Raw genomic sequence first — 15,129 nt, 5'->3', positions numbered from 1 at the left:
ATACCTCATGTTAACTGGCACTTTTAAATTCTCCTTTAGCAGAAATACCAGTATTTTCCAGTCTTAATGTTTTCTGAGTGGTGCTACTTCTTGACTTGTCTCTTCTTGGCAAGCATCATCTGTAGCAGTAACAGATGATCTAGCAATAGTCTCACATCACAGTGTGTCAGAAAAGAAGCAGCCCGGTATTTGTAACCACTGAATCACTTCAGAAAGAAGAATCTCCACTCCATCTGTGTAAATATGGTTATTTATTTTATTTTTTTAAAAGCAAGCATATTTCTACATACAAAGGGCTTCACTCCCACTTCAGAGCATGTTACTGCTTTAGATCCTCAAATAAAGACACCATTTTGCTCACCATTGAATCCAGCAGCCTGTAAACCTGCAGAAATTCAAAGACAGCTGCAGTGAAAACACATGAGGAAATCTTGAGGCTGAGATTGACAGAGATGGTTTCTGAGGTACATTTTCATATGGGCACTCACACAACCACATAGAAGTGGGAGCCTGCTGCTGTCAGAGCTCTAGTAATAACTTCCCTGGCTATGAAGTGTGTTTAACATTATCTGAGATACAATTAATTCAGCTGATCCCTCCAGAGTCTGCAAGCAATGCTAAAGACATCCCAGATAGAAGTCCCGCATGTGGCTATGTGATGGCTGGATTTCTGCTAACAGATTCCAGGCTGAAACAAATTAATTTGGATTTCACACTTACCTTGCTGCAGCACAAGGGACATATGTCTGCCAGTTTTCTGAGTTTAACAAAATGCTTGCCTCTCCCCCTGAGCCTCAGTGTGCCTTACAAGAAAAGAACAAAACCCTGACAATGATACAAGCTTTGGTTAGACTCACTTCAATGTAGAGCTTTTCCCGGTATGTTTCAAGTGAAATAGAGTCCACCTGCTCCTGAACAGGTTCTGCCCCAACTGTAGTTGCAGCTTCCTCTTTCACCTTCTGCTTCTCATATCTTCCTTTGATGGACTCTACTCCTCCTTTCACGACCTGCACAGAAATGGAAGATACTTGATTCTCATCTTTTGCTTTCAGCTTTCTGCTGCCTGAATGATCCTAATCAGGGACAGACCAAGGAAAAATGGGACGTAGGTCAGGACACTGATCAGACTGCTTCAAGATGCATCTCCCAGCAGCAGCACCTCTTTCACTGGGTTGGAAATTAGTTCAAACTGAGGATACACAACCTCAGGATGATCACACTGTTCCCAGCACTCAGGGTTCACCAGGCATCCCAACACCTACTGCTTTCTCCTTTCCTGATGTCCCTCTACTTTTTTTGCCTTCTTTATCCTTTTTCTCTTCTTTCTTAGTAGCTATTTTGTCTTCCTTTCCTCCTTTTTTTGCTCCTCCTTGCTTTACTTCCTCTACAAAAGAAAGGATTTCAATTAACCAAAAGCATCCACACATCCAGAAAGTCCATCCCACTGCACTAGCACAGTGGGAATGTGATACTTTTGCAATATATTATACTCTTTTTGTTAATCTGAGATGTACTGCACTGAAAAACAATACCTTGAAGACTTCTTTGTTTAAATAAGGTATGAAGAGGTCTCATTGAGGCAGAATTTGCTGGGTCAGTCTGTATGAAAACCATGGCTAGACCTAGCTGAATTAAAAGGCTTTTTTTGTGGGGTTTTTTCCTGATGCCAAACCACGGATCCCAATTAGTATTGTTACTGTCACACAATCTGCCAATTATTTTCCTGATGCTTCTTCCTCAGGGAGACATGTTGAAATTGACATTTCAGTTCAAATTCATCATGTTTTCTGCATTTCCAACAGCCCACAGAAAGCAGTTGCTGTGCTAAAACCACCATTTACCTGTTTCCTCTGGAACAGCTTCTGCATAGACGTCCTTCTTAATCAAACCAAGCACGGATCTCAGCCTCAGAGAGTGATTCACCAAGTCATCAATTGCTCCACGCCACAGCTGGAGGCTGAGAAAATGGTCAGGATCAGAAGGGAGACAGTGCAGCAACTGCCACTTGGTTTGACCCTGTGCCCAGAAGTGAAGGCACCTTATAGCTGACAGCTGCCCTGTGCAACTAAACCAACAAAACAGCACCCACTGTCCAAATATCTGTGCAGGGGGATGCTAAATTGCTTTCTTCATGTTAGAGCCCTCCGAGGTCTCAATGGTTTGCATATCAACAGTCTTCCAGGAACCCATAAATATTACTGTGAAACTAGGTCTGCTCTTCAACATGACACACATTGGTAAATCTACCTGCTCTGTGTTTACCAAGAGGAACCTGCATCCTTCTAATTTAGAAGCAGCTCAAAGCTGTTGATGTGTTTACAGTCTGAAAGCCTGAGCAAAGAACAGAGAGACTGTATGAGGGAGGAGACAGTTATCTGAGTAAAAGGGTACAGAAAATACCCAAAGGTTTCATAAATACAGACTGGAATAGTCTTGCCAGAAATAATCTTGTACACTCTCCAAAATTACATGCATTTAATATTCTAAACTTATCTCCAGGAAAAAAAAAGGCATTTGGGTCCTAGACAGCTGCTACAATTAAGCTATAAAAAACCAGAGTGTAAAGATGACTTCTAGACCTCCTATAATTATGTGCACTCTGAATCACAACACTTGCAAGAGAGCTTGCTGAGGCTGTTGATCACACAATGTTTTCACAAGCTTTTCCTTGCAAAGGTAACCCACCAGAGTGGATACAGAAGGTCTAACTGAGTTGGTCTCTGTTCAACACAAAGCTCCAGAGCAGCCTTATTGAGCTGGGTCAGTGCTTCTTCCTGCTGCTCCTCCCCGGAGATTGACATTATAGCCTGTGAGAGAAAATTCACAGGGGCTGTGGAACACTTCTCAGTCTTTATTCCCAGTCCCTGAGCTCAGTGGAGCAGCCCACAGCTCTCTTCCTGGACACCGGTCTGAAACCAGGCTGCACTGGGCACTTACACACCCAGATGGGGCTTCCTACACAGCTAGGATATGGCCAAGATACCCAAGATCTGCAGAACAAACCCAGATTCCCTCATCAGACCGCTATTAAGTCCCTTTGCAGCTTCAGGTGTTCTGGGAAACAGGGATTCCATCAAGCTAGAAGGCTCCCTAGTAAAGCTTAGTTATAAAAGCAACAGAGAGATTTCCAAGAGAGCACTACAGAAAAACCATTGACAGAATCCAAAGCACTCTTGCTTTAATAAAAGGAGGTCTGTATTTTATCCACAGCCTGTCATGAGTGCCCCCCTAGTTCTCTGATGAATAGGAAGGGCTCTCCAAGGAGAAGAGCCCTTGGGGGAGCTACAGGAGGCTGTAAGCCCAGCCTGCCCCCACATTCAATCCTGGGATGACAGAGAGCTAACAGGGGGAAGAGCTTAAAATATCTATTATATTGTGTGCTTCTCTTTTCTTCTTCACACAACAGCCCACAAAGCCTCTCTTGGGAATCTCTTTACAAGAGCACTGAGGGTGTGGTCAGCAGAGCCAACACACATCATAAATCTTGCAAACTCCCAGCATATTGGCAGCAGCCCTTTGGGTGGGCCCACACTGGGGTAGGCTGGGCTGTTTGTAGGGGAATTAACACACCATCAGCTTGTGGGAACAGAGGTTCCCACCTGTTTAAAGTCCTCGAGGGAAAGGTTCCATCCTGAAGGACCTGCTTCTTCCTCCTCAGTGCTCTTTTCCCTTGGAGCATCCTCTAATGTGTGCTTCCCACATGGGAGCTCAGTGGTGCTGCTCCAGACAGAGGAAGGCTCCAAGGTGCTCTTCTGATACTCCATGTCCTCTGCAGTGCTCCTCTGGCCCAAGGGCACTTCCTCCTCCAAGACTGAAGGCACAGTCAGGTGCTGTCTCCATAGTTTATGCAGCTGCTTTACCACTTGATGCTGATAATGCAACTGTGACAATGGGGGAAAAGGTAAACATGAGCTGCATCTTCTCTCTTCAAATCCAGCTGTTAAAGCCTCCATGGCAGACTGCCAGCTCCAGAATCCCAGGGACGCAGCAGCCCCATGGGTCTGCCCTCCCCACTTATTTCAGTTGTGCAGTCCATCCAATAGCAAACATCACCTCGGGATTTTTCCTGTGGAACAGCTCTTCCTCTGTGACACAGGCATCCACAGGAGATGGGGTGCGTTCGGGTGTCCGAATTGGCTTAAGAAGTTCATTCAGGCTTTCTTTCACTATAGAAGCACCTTCTCGAGCAGCCAGCTCACTCTGAGACACCACAACAAGAACAACATGTGTGAGTCCCCATTCCATATGCAAACACACAAACTCAGTCCCACCTGTAACCACACTATTCATTATACAGAGTTACAAGGACATGAACAACTGCAAACCCTGCTGAGCAGAGCAATACTTCCAACAGCTTTTCAAATAAACTCTACAAATCCTGCCCCCAAACTATACTTTTCAAAGCATAGTGTAATTTTCAATTTATACCTTAACTGCTATCAGTACAACAGTCAATCCCCTTCCCATTAAGTAAATAATGAAATTAATTACCAACAGAAATTTCATTCTTTAAAGGACCAGTGTGAACACTTTAGGAGACACAGTCATGTCTTTAGTAACAACATTACAATAGACTGCAGAGTTCCTCATGTCATTTAGCAAACCTGCTCAAGTATGTGCAGACATTCTGTAAATCTCACTCTCAGCAGTAATTGCACAACAATAAAAATACCATGTTGTCCACTCCCACCCTTATCCTCTATTTGCATATAAAGTTCAAAGCTCAGTTACCCAGCTACATGCTTGGTTACCTCCAATTTCTCTCTGAAGTCAGCCAATTTATCCTCATACACAGCAATTCCCCAAAGGGTCACCTGAAGCAGAGCTCCTCCTAATAACAGGGGATGTGTCCTAAATTCCCAGGGCTCGCTGAAAATGCCTGCTCTCTCTGACTTGAAAATAAAAGAAAACCTCCGAGTTTCTCCAGGCAAAATTACACCTGAAATAAGAGAGAAAATGCATTGGGTGTGCAAGAGGCCACCTGGTTAGCCTGACCCTTTTCCAACACCATCCCAAGTGTCCTTATCTCTCTAGGAGACTCTTTCCCCATAGTTTAGCTGGTTATCACACTTCATCCAGCTATCATTCTCCTTCCAGAGTTACTCTCAGTCTCTATGTTCCTGAACTGGCCTTATTTCCATTGCACTCTCCTTCTACAGCAAGCTCAGTCTTCTCTCCAGAAGATTATTACCCATTTGCCACCAGAAAATTATTCACTTCTCAATATTCCACCCATTTACACTCAGAGCAGAAGCAACCTCCTTTCCTTTAAGTTCCAGGAGAGGGATCTGCCTTGCACAGCTCTTTTGGGGTGAGTCAGCTCTGACACCCAGGGTGGCTTCCTCAGGAGAAATCACCCAGCAGTGCTCTGCCATTAGTCAGACTCCACATCCCAGGTAACTCCCAAATTCCTGCTCTATGCTTGAGGTACAAAGGTCTTGGAGACCAGCAGGTCTCATACCTGGTCTGGTATCAAAGTAAAAGCAGGGCACTCTCCTCCCCTTGGTTTCTCTGGAGGGGATCTGCTGGGGAAGCCTCATCCAGTTGTACCAAATGGAAGCTCTGCCATCATTGGTCACTGTCAGGAAGCTTTCAGCCTTCTCACTAGCCAGAGTCTCAAAGGTGAGGCGGGCAGCAATACCAATTTCCTTCTACAAGGAAGAGAAACAATTTCTACTCTATCTGGTGGGATTTATCCTGCAAGAACTCATAGCTCAAATAAGGGGTTAAGCCTTGGTAGGAGAACTTGTAAGGCAAGTCCAAAGAAGTAGCCATTTTACAGACAAAGCCTGGGAATCTGAACAGCACATCACAACCAGAGCCCTTCTGTTCCTAGATCTCTCTGGAGCAAATACAGGGATATTCTACTATGTTCAGAGTAAGTCCCCCATTCTGTGGCTTTGGGATGACAGTTATTGTGCAACTGTGACTTGGGAGCTCAAATAGGCTTAGCTTGACTAAACAGTTGAAATCTCACAATTACCCTGCAAGCAGTGATGCCCTTGATCCAACGAGCAGGCTCGCCACAGAAAACTAAAGATGGAACCTTTTCAGCTTCTGGAACCTCAGTGAAGGAGTCACCTAAGGGGTCACTGCTAAAGAAAACAAAAGCCAGCATTTTCATGGAATGAAATTCACTTCCAGAGAGGGGAGAACCAGGGGTGAATTACAAGACCCTGTAAGAAATAATCCCATTTATTATTTTCTCACACAGTACTCTCTTTAGGGACAGAGCCCTGCAGACGTGGTGGACCCACCTAGCTACGTGTCACTGGCAAAGAGGACAGGACAGCCAAAATATTAAAGAATGAGACCTGTCTAAGTACATGAGTGAAAAAGGACAAGAGGCTCTCAGGCTGTGCCTGTTACAGATGGACAGGATGGGGAAAACTAGGAAAGTAATGACGGAAGGCTAGAAAAATTCAATCAAATGGAGGTAATTGAGAGTAGAATCCCACCCTGCCTGATCTAAGCTCTGAAGCCACACAGAGTGAAGACTGGAGGAAGAACCTCAACAAAACTTTTCTCTGATTCTTGCTCCTTAGACACAAGGCTCCCAGGCACAAAGGCTCCTAGATCTGGTGATTATAATATAAGAATATGCCTTTTATTGTGTCCCAGTGGAGACTTGTCTCCATTCTGGATAAGAACAGCTAAGGATATCCTCACAGACTGATGTTGCACACCCAAAATTCTTTATTTTGCCACAAAGTAGAACTTACAGGATCTCAATCTCTTCAGAAATGGCGGTATGTAGAAAAGCCTTAGTTGAGACAGATGTGAAAGGCTGCCCTTTCCCAATCACCTCCAGTCCTTCCAGATCCTGGACATACACAGAAATTATCAACTCACAGTTGCTCTTTTACACAGAAAGGACATTAAAACACCAGACAAATGCACCAACTCAGCCAAGTAAAGTGAAGTTGTGATATCTTGCTCCTACAATGGTTTTTAGAGGCATCCAAAGGATGCTCAAGGGACACGGAAAAGAACCAATTCTGAGATTCCCAAGAATCCTAGATGACTGCATTCCCCACTAGCAGTGATACAGGAGAGAACATGCAGAAGGACACAGAGAAAGTGTCCTTCACATGTTCCTCATCCTCAGAGACAGGTTTCAAAGACAGAAAAAGTGAGGTTTGTTCTGTTTGCAGGAGGAGGGGCCACCTGCCTTCAGGAGATTATTTCAGAGTCTGTCTTCCACATGGGTAAAGATCTCTTCCCTCTGCCCCACAGCACTAAATCAAAGTCCTGCACCACTACTTGGCAGGTTTTTCTTTGCCTGGGTCCTGGAAGTTGCATGCTGCTGGTTTGGGGTGCCATTCTGAGGCCCCTAGACCACTCCATGCAGCACTTCAGGAGGTCAGACAACTCTTTCATAGGTGTGGCCCTTTGGAAATGTGGGAACTTCCACAAAAAACACTGCGGGACCAAGTTTTAGTTTCCTAATGCTTTTTTCAGATCCAACTCCTGATAATTTTCTTACTCTACAGCACCTGACAAGAGACACAACCAATGTCCTTGTTCCTCTGGTCTTACCGGCTTATAAAAGCCCAGCTCCTCTAGGAGAGATTTTAGCTCCTGCCGTCGATGTTTCAGGAAAAGACTCTTATCCCAGTTTAGGTGGCAAGGAATCTTCTTCGGAGGCTTCAGACCTGTGGAAATACCAATACAAGAGCTCACTCTCTACACACCCACACGCCTAATCAAATTTCATTCTCTGCCAAACTTTAGCCTTGTAGTGTTTTAAAGAGGAGGCTCAACAGGGAAGGAGCTGCTTCTTCACACTTGTGCCCCATTTCTTTGGAATCACCTCTCTGCAGTGTTCCCTTACCTGTTTCCCTCTGGACAGTTCGGGGTTTCCCCACATGAGTGAGTGGTTCTGGGTGCCCACATTCTGTCCGGGTCAGGGTCAGAGTCAGCCCGGTGAGTTCATCCCCAATTTGCTCAGGAAGGCTCCAGAACTCGCTTCCCACTCGGTATCCCTAGGGTGGGAAACAAGGCTCCCACTGATTGTTGTGGATAATGGTGCAACTACCTGCTATTTTCAGAGGCACTTGAAGCTAAAAAGAAGAGGTCTAACCCTGACTATACGAGCATTTTAAAAGTCTATGAATTATCCATTTCCGCTGAGGAAGCCAAAATTTCTATCAGGCTGCTGTCAAAGATGAACTTTCTTCTATCTAGTGCACATGAAGGTTGAATGATATTAAAATAAAGCCTCACACAAATGCAAATTCTTTGACAGTGCTATAAATGTGAAAAAAAAATTAACATGATACTCCCATAACCCTCCTGTCTTACCCATGCCCTTTTCTCCATGGCAATTACTAAAATCCAAGCCCGAAGCTATCAGATATTTCTGCCCCTGGAACAACAATTGTGACATGTTCCTATGCCACTTCCCAGGGCACAACAGTCTTTAGTGAGAATCATGAAATGCCACTTGCTCATCACCACTTTCCCCTGGCTGGTATGGATAGCACAGTTCAGGTTTTTATTTTTCATGTCCCTGAAAGCTCTGCTCAGACACCAAGCTGAAGGATTCAGAGTGGCTTTGATAAACATCTCCTGACAGCACTTCAGAGACTGACTTAGAAGAGTGTCTGTGCTGTGTGGCAAGAGCAGCACAATCAGGACACACAGGAAGTGGGGCTCTCACCTTTCCAGGAAATAGGGCAGGGAGACTCTGGTCAATGAGGTCACGTTCTTCCTGGATTTGCCTGTAATTGTCTGACATGTTCATCAGCAATTCATTCTCTGGCTTGTGAAGAATTTCTATAAATGAAAAACATCAAATCATTGGTGCTGCACTTCTGGACACACCCTTTGCCACTTTTATTGTTCACCTGTAACCCACTTACACTGTTCCCTGCCAAATCCACTGCCCTCTCCCCAGCCAGAGCCACCAGCTCACCTTTCCACCACATCCAGAGCAAACAGCATGAGCAGCGGGAGCTCTGAGAACATGGAATTAGACTGCAATGGCAATGAGATTAACCCTGGTGGGCAATGACTAGTGCAATTCGAGGTGGCAACATCAAACTTCTCCACCTGCACACAGAATTTCATAGAATGAGACCTCCTTAGCTTTTCTCACCTCCTAGCCGTTTCTCCTGCTTTTTCCTCATTGCCATATGATGGCTCCAGTTCTGGAAAGCTTTGTTCTCTGCTAGTTGGGCCTGATGTGCCTTTGCTTTCTCCTCTCCTCCATGTTCCTCTTCTAAAGCTGCTGCAGTAACATCTGGATGAGGAACCTTAATAGCATCTGCTAGCTGATGAGAAATGAAACATTAAATGAACCTCTCCATGCACACCAAAACAGGAATGGAAGAGGGGAGAAGAATTCTTCAGATTGACTGCACTGTTACATTAGCAATCTGAGAGGAAGGAAACCAGGGCAGTGGGGACACACTAAGATACAATGGAAGTGTTTATCTGAGTAATGAAACTCCAGCAATGGCATTGCTGCAACACCAGCTCTTCCCTGACACCATCAGCAGGGCACATAGGGAAGAGGAAGCCTGTGTAATTGTTCCCTCCATGACCTGGTCCTGCACACAGGACTCCAAAACCTGATGGTGCAGTTTCTCCAAAGACAAACCCTCCCCCAGAGTGTGATGAGGCTGGAAAAACCACACCTCAGGCCTGCCCTGCTCCTGACAGGTGCAGAAAAGCATCGAAAGGTACTGCAGGCACCACACTCTACCTCTGGAAAAGTGCTATGCAGAACCATTTTCCTAACTCTGCAAACCAACCTGAGTGTTTCTTTTGGCCAAGGCTTCCATCCTTAACTCCTGGAGACTTCCCAAAATATGATGAGGGAGGATCTCTTCACAGCCATCATCAAACTGTCTTGATCCTACAACATACATATAAAAATACCCAACCCCAGAGGCGGGTCACTAAAATTTGGCTTAGCAAAACCAAAACCCAGAGGTAAGATGTGAAGTTGAACCCTACCAGGAAAAGTCAGTGGTCCCCTGGGTGCCTTGGGGGGAACAGGATGTGCTACGAGATGTGCCACTTCCTTGGGTCGGTATTTTCGGACAAGGTAATTCTTCCAAACTGGAATTCTCCCAGCATCACGCGCAAGGCGTGGAGGATGAAGCTTCAGGAAGTAAACAGTCAAAGTGCAGTTAGGTACACACTGACTCACCTTTATTCCATCTGATCCTTTTAGGATATACACAGTAGTCATATCAGTACACTTCCGGTAAGGGTGCTGCGAGTCCTGGATAGGGACTTTTCACATAGACATGTAACAACAGGACAAGGAAGAAATGGATTCAAAGTAGACAAAGAAGAGTAAGTTTAGATTACACATTAGGAAAAATTCTTCTCTGTGAAGGTAGTGAGGCCCTGGCACAGGGTGCCCAGAGAAGCTGTGGCTGCCCCATCCCTGGAAGTGTCCAAGGCCAGGCTGGATGGGGATTGGAACAACTTGGAATAGTGGAAGGTGTCCCTGTCCATGGCAGGGGGGGTGGAAATAGAGGAGTTTTAAGGTTCTTTCCAAGCCAAATCTTCTATGATTCTTCCCCTACAAGACACCTTAAACAGCTGTGCAGATACCACCTCAGTTACTGTCTTACTTCTGTGGATCTTGGTTTATAACAGGGGCACAAAAGGAGAGTTTTAAATCACTTTCCAGAAGAGATTTCTGCTTCTGTGTCACTCAAATGCTTCCACTCACACACTGTGATCTGAGTTTTGGAAGGAAAGCCATGAGAGCTACTAAACAACTTACAGGTCTTATTGCATCAGAAAGTTGAAGATGTAATTTTGAAGATACAGATGACTTATCCTTCCATTTGAAGGGACTCTATAGGCACCTATAATCCTTTACTTTTAGCAACTGAACCTGATGACCTGACATTTTATCATGATAAAAAACCTGACAGACAAAATGGCATGAGAACACAGCTGCAGGAGTGACATTTGGCTTAAGTAAATGGGCAGCACCCTCTGTTAAACACCCAACAGGAGTGTCTGTTAAGGCAGCTGTTTCTAGCAGTAAAAATACTCATACATACTTTCTCCAGGTCCTCCGCCTTAATTTCAAGTGCCTGGATGTCCTCTCCTTGCAGAATATATGGAACAAGCTCAGGCTCAGGCTCAGGCTCAGGCTCTTCTACAGTTGTTGAACAGGGTTGTTCAAAAGTCTTTTCCTTCCTGCCTAAAAAAAACAGATGAAGAGACTTTTTCAGTCTCCCAAAAGGACCATATTCCTCTCAGGCTGGTTAATGCTTTCCAGCTGAACTATGTTTTGGGATTATTTCTCTTTAACGTTGCAACAAACAATAAATTCAGCATTTCTTGTAATTGAAAGAGTGAACCTCTGAGAAGCTGCAAAGACCAAAGTGGGTCAAGTAGGAGTGAATTGTCTCACACTTTATTCAGATGAAAGACAACGGTAAGATAAATGCAAATAAATACAGATCCCTGCAGGTGGAACAACGCATTCCTGGGAAGTTTCCAACTGTAGCTGCAAGTACAAGCACACAGGTTCCCTGCGCTCACCCAGCACGACTCGGATAACAAAGCACTGGGTTTCAAAAGCTGTTCGGTGGCACAACAGCTCTGAAATACAAACGGGTGCGGGGCAGCTCCTCCGGCACCTGCGGGCCAAGCCGAACTCAGCGGCTGTTCCCCCTTAACCTGCGGGCCCCTCCCGGTGGGACCTGATGCTTTTAAAACCAAAACCACGAAAATAATGACAGGAGGTCACTGGCGGGGGAAGGGGCTGGTTCCGGCCGCTTCAACCGCGGCCCCGCCGAGGCCGCAGGCCCGGCCTGGCCCGGCCGCTGCTGAGCCGCACCCTGCTCCCCGCCGTACCAGGAGGACTCCGATTCCGAGACCGACCTCCCCCCCGCGACGCCATGTCCCGGCCACCGGCACCGCGCCCGCCTCGCCGCAGGCCGCGATAGGGCGCGATAGGGCGCGATAGGGCGCGATAGGGCGCGATAGGGCGCGATAGGGCGCGCGGGCGGCAGCGGCCTCGGGCACCGCCTCCTGCTGGGGCTCCGCGGTACCGCTCCCCCGGGCGGGGCCCGGCATGCGCATGCGCCGCCTGCCGGCACGCATGCGCGGTGCTGCTGCGACACGGCCGGGGACAAGGGGACATTGAGGATCTTGAGAGGCTGGGGCTCCGGGACCCCGAACACTGGGCTAGAACAGAGGGTGGCGGGGCACCGGGATCCGCGGACACAGCAGGATACTGGGGTGCCGGGACTCCAGAATACCCGCACACCAGAGACACGGGACACCGGGCCTCAGGACACCCGGAACACCGGGATACAGGAGCCTGCCGTGCAGTAACACCTCCCCCGGCCAGCGCCCCTGCCCCAACACCCCTCAGCCAGCACACCGCTCTTGTGGTTTATTATCCATTATTATCCATTGTGGCCGCTTACAGCCCTCGCGCCCCGCCACCGCCTCGTTCCCCTGCCGTTCTTGCCCTCGGTGGGAGCCGGGCAGCACCCAGCACCCGCTGCAGCTGCCAGAGCAGGTCGGGCAGCAGCGAGTCCAGCACGGCCAGGCCGGCCCAGGTGCACCGCAGGCCACTGGGAAAGAAGTGGTGGTGAGAGCCCGTGCCCCAGGGAGACCCCCGGCTCTGCCCACAGCTCCCGGGGCTCACCCATTGTCCAGGACAAGCCAGCCCTCCTGCTGCAGTGCCCGAGCCTCCCCCGGCTCTCCAAACACGGCCTGCAGGCTGAGCTGTGGAGAGAAATGCCCCCAGCGCTGTGTGCCCAGGGCAAGAGAAGGGTGTTAGTGATGGGGCATCTGCATCCCACTACCCAAAGAGGCTGCAGGAGAGCTGAAGAGGGGCTTTGGAGAAGGGAGTGGAGTGACAGAAAAAGGGATGGATGGAAAGGGCAAATTTGGATTAGATATTGGGAAGAAATTCTCCTGTGACAGTGGTGAGGCCCTGACACAGGTTGCCCAGAGTTCCACATGCCTGGAAATGTTCAAGGCCAGGTTTGACAGGGCTCAGAGCAACTGGTCTAGTGGAAGGTGTCCCTCCTGTTGCCCACAACAGGAGGCGGAACAAGATGGGCCTTAAGGTGCCACCCAATCCAAACCATTCTATGATTAGCATTGGGTCGATGTGGGTTGTCCCCACAGATGGCTCCTCACTTTGTGTGTGATGCCTTCATCCGTGCGCAGTCCCAGGGTGAGCAGCTCCTCTAGCCTGTGGGGACAGAGAGACACCACAGAGAGCTGTGGTGCAGCACAGACAGGGAGGGGGCACAGGGGGGGACCCCAGTACTCACTGCTCCAGTGGGCTCAGCACCGCCCGACTCCTGGTGCCGTGTCCCTGGCTCTGCACCTCCCGCATCCAGGCGACAGGCTCCAGGGTCTGCACACGAGCTTCCCGGCCGCAGCCGCCCTCAGCCCGCAGCACGAAGCGCCCATGTGCCCCTGCAGCAGCCCGGTAGGGGGACAATGGAGTTCACGGGGCACATAGCCACACACTCCCCCCCACACTGGCCCCCCCATCACCCCCTTACCTGGCCCCACACCAATGTACTGCTCAGCCTGCCAGTATGAGAGGTTGTGGGTGCTGAGGGCGCCCTGGGGGAGAGCCCTGGCGTGAGAGGAGTGGCTGAGCCTGCTGGGGGACCAGCATGACATTGGGGTACACAGCATGGGGGCCATCCCACCTTCCGCGCAAAATTGGAGACCTCATAGTGGCGGAAGCCGGCGGCCACCAGCACATTCCGGGCCGTCTGGTACATGTCAGCCAGCAGATCCTGGGGGGGTGCGGGCAGGGCCCCGCCCCTGACCTGCGCTGCCAGCGCCGTGCCCCGCTCCAGCGTCAGCTGGTACAGGGAGATGTGGTCGTCACAGACCCTCAGGGTCGCCTCCAGCCCCTGGGCCCAGGCGTCCCGGCTCTGTCCCGGCAGCCCAAACAGGAGGTCGATGGAGGTTCGGCCAGGGAAGAGCCCCCGAGCCGCTTCTACAGCCTTCAGTGCCTCTGCCGCTGTGTGCTCCCGGCCCAGCATCCTCAGCTCGGCGTCATCCAGCGACTGCGGGGGGAGCACGGTGACAATGGGGCCACGGGGGGCTGCAGCGGCTGCGGCGGGGAGAGCCCCTCTCACCTGGATGCCGATGGAGAGGCGGTTCACCCCAGCTGCCCTGAAGCCGTCAAGGGCAGATGCGCTGGTGGAGCTGGGGTTGGCCTCCAGCGTGACCTCAGCACCAGCCGGAAGGTGGGCAGCCCCTGCCACAGCCTCCAACACTGCCGCAATAGTGCCGGGGCTGGCCAGGCTGGGGGTGCCCCCGCCGAAGAAGACGGAGGTGACGCTGTGGGGCAGAGGGTGGGAAGCTGCAGGTGGGCAGGAAGGGCCCAGCACTCCCCCTGAGCCCACCCTGTGCACCCACCCTGTGCACCCACCTGTGCACCTGGCTGAGGCGGAGCAGGGTCTGTGCCTCCCGCACCAGGCAGGAGCGCACGGCCGCCTCGTCCACCGCCGGCACCACGTACGTGTTGAAGTTGCAGTAGGAGCAGCGCTTGCGGCAGTAGGGCCACTGCGGGCACGGGGCGTGTGGGGGACGGCCATGCCCTCATCCCTAGCCACTCTATTTCGAGGGGGGACACCCCCAGCCCAGTGCATGGACCTCAGTGCCCCCCACCTGCCCCACAAGGCACACGACCCACAGGTGTGCCCCTTCATGTGCACGGCTCGAGGACCCCTCAGTTCAGGCTAGCCCCATGACATGTTCAAGGTTGGGCCCTCCCCGATGAGTCTAAGCCCCGGGGTCCCACATGCACCCACGTGTGAGTGAGCCCCAGGGAGCCACATTCACCTTCCACCTGTGCCAGCCCCGTGCCCCTCAAGGAGTACAAGCCCCAGGACCCACGTGTGTCCCCACGTGTGCAAACCCGTGACTCCCGGGCGCCCCTGCACATACACAAACCCCGGGGTCCCCCCGTGTCCCCGCTCACGTGCACGTAGAGCGCGGCTGTGGCGGGGGCGGCCGTGTCTGGCGCCGGTCCCGGTGCTCGTCCCGGGCCGCCCCCGCCGGGCAGCGCCCCAGCGACAGCCGCCAACTTCCGCGGCCAGCTCCGCGCCGCCGCCATTGGACCGGGCGGGCACCGAACGGGGCCGCCCCCGGCCTGCGCGG

At 50.2% G+C, this 15,129-nt stretch overlaps 2 protein-coding genes across 4 annotated transcripts; both read right to left on the bottom strand.

Moving 5' to 3' along the window:
* Nucleotides 1–234: 234 nt before the first annotated feature.
* On the bottom strand, nucleotides 235–11,909 carry MYCBPAP (MYCBP associated protein). Of its 3 annotated transcripts, XM_036394762.1 has the most exons (19): nucleotides 11,863–11,909; nucleotides 11,034–11,176; nucleotides 9,964–10,111; nucleotides 9,759–9,862; nucleotides 9,101–9,275; nucleotides 8,663–8,778; nucleotides 7,835–7,985; nucleotides 7,540–7,655; nucleotides 6,723–6,823; nucleotides 5,984–6,095; nucleotides 5,462–5,651; nucleotides 4,752–4,939; nucleotides 4,054–4,200; nucleotides 3,600–3,881; nucleotides 2,686–2,807; nucleotides 1,842–1,957; nucleotides 1,263–1,384; nucleotides 858–1,007; nucleotides 235–385 (listed from the first exon to the last, which is right to left on the bottom strand). In XM_036394762.1, the coding sequence occupies exons 1-19, from the start codon at nucleotides 11,879–11,881 to the stop codon at nucleotides 320–322; spliced, it is 2,568 nt and encodes an 855-aa protein (XP_036250655.1). In that variant the 5' UTR covers nucleotides 11,882–11,909; the 3' UTR covers nucleotides 235–319. The 3 variants fall into 3 exon arrangements, with proteins under 3 accessions (XP_036250655.1, XP_036250654.2, XP_036250656.1); XM_036394761.2 differs by lacking the exon at nucleotides 235–385 and having other exon boundaries at nucleotides 411–1,007; nucleotides 11,836–11,892; XM_036394763.2 differs by lacking the exons at nucleotides 235–385; nucleotides 1,263–1,384 and having other exon boundaries at nucleotides 845–1,007; nucleotides 11,836–11,892.
* A 464-nt stretch (nucleotides 11,910–12,373) lies between these two features.
* RSAD1 (radical S-adenosyl methionine domain containing 1) lies at nucleotides 12,374–15,085 on the bottom strand. Its single transcript, XM_036394612.1, has 9 exons — nucleotides 14,951–15,085; nucleotides 14,399–14,532; nucleotides 14,103–14,307; nucleotides 13,665–14,030; nucleotides 13,512–13,575; nucleotides 13,275–13,422; nucleotides 13,138–13,192; nucleotides 12,638–12,741; nucleotides 12,374–12,563 (listed from the first exon to the last, which is right to left on the bottom strand). The coding sequence occupies exons 1-9, from the start codon at nucleotides 15,083–15,085 to the stop codon at nucleotides 12,410–12,412; spliced, it is 1,365 nt and encodes a 454-aa protein (XP_036250505.1). The 3' UTR covers nucleotides 12,374–12,409.
* Between the last annotated feature and the right edge of the window lie 44 nt (nucleotides 15,086–15,129).

The sequence above is a fragment of the Molothrus ater genome, chromosome 19 (genome assembly GCF_012460135.2).
Source record: "Molothrus ater isolate BHLD 08-10-18 breed brown headed cowbird chromosome 19, BPBGC_Mater_1.1, whole genome shotgun sequence".
Classification (NCBI taxonomy): Eukaryota; Metazoa; Chordata; class Aves; order Passeriformes; family Icteridae; genus Molothrus; species Molothrus ater.
The sequence above is the reverse complement of the archived record's forward strand: the minus strand, read 5'-3'. Positions and strand labels throughout refer to the sequence as shown.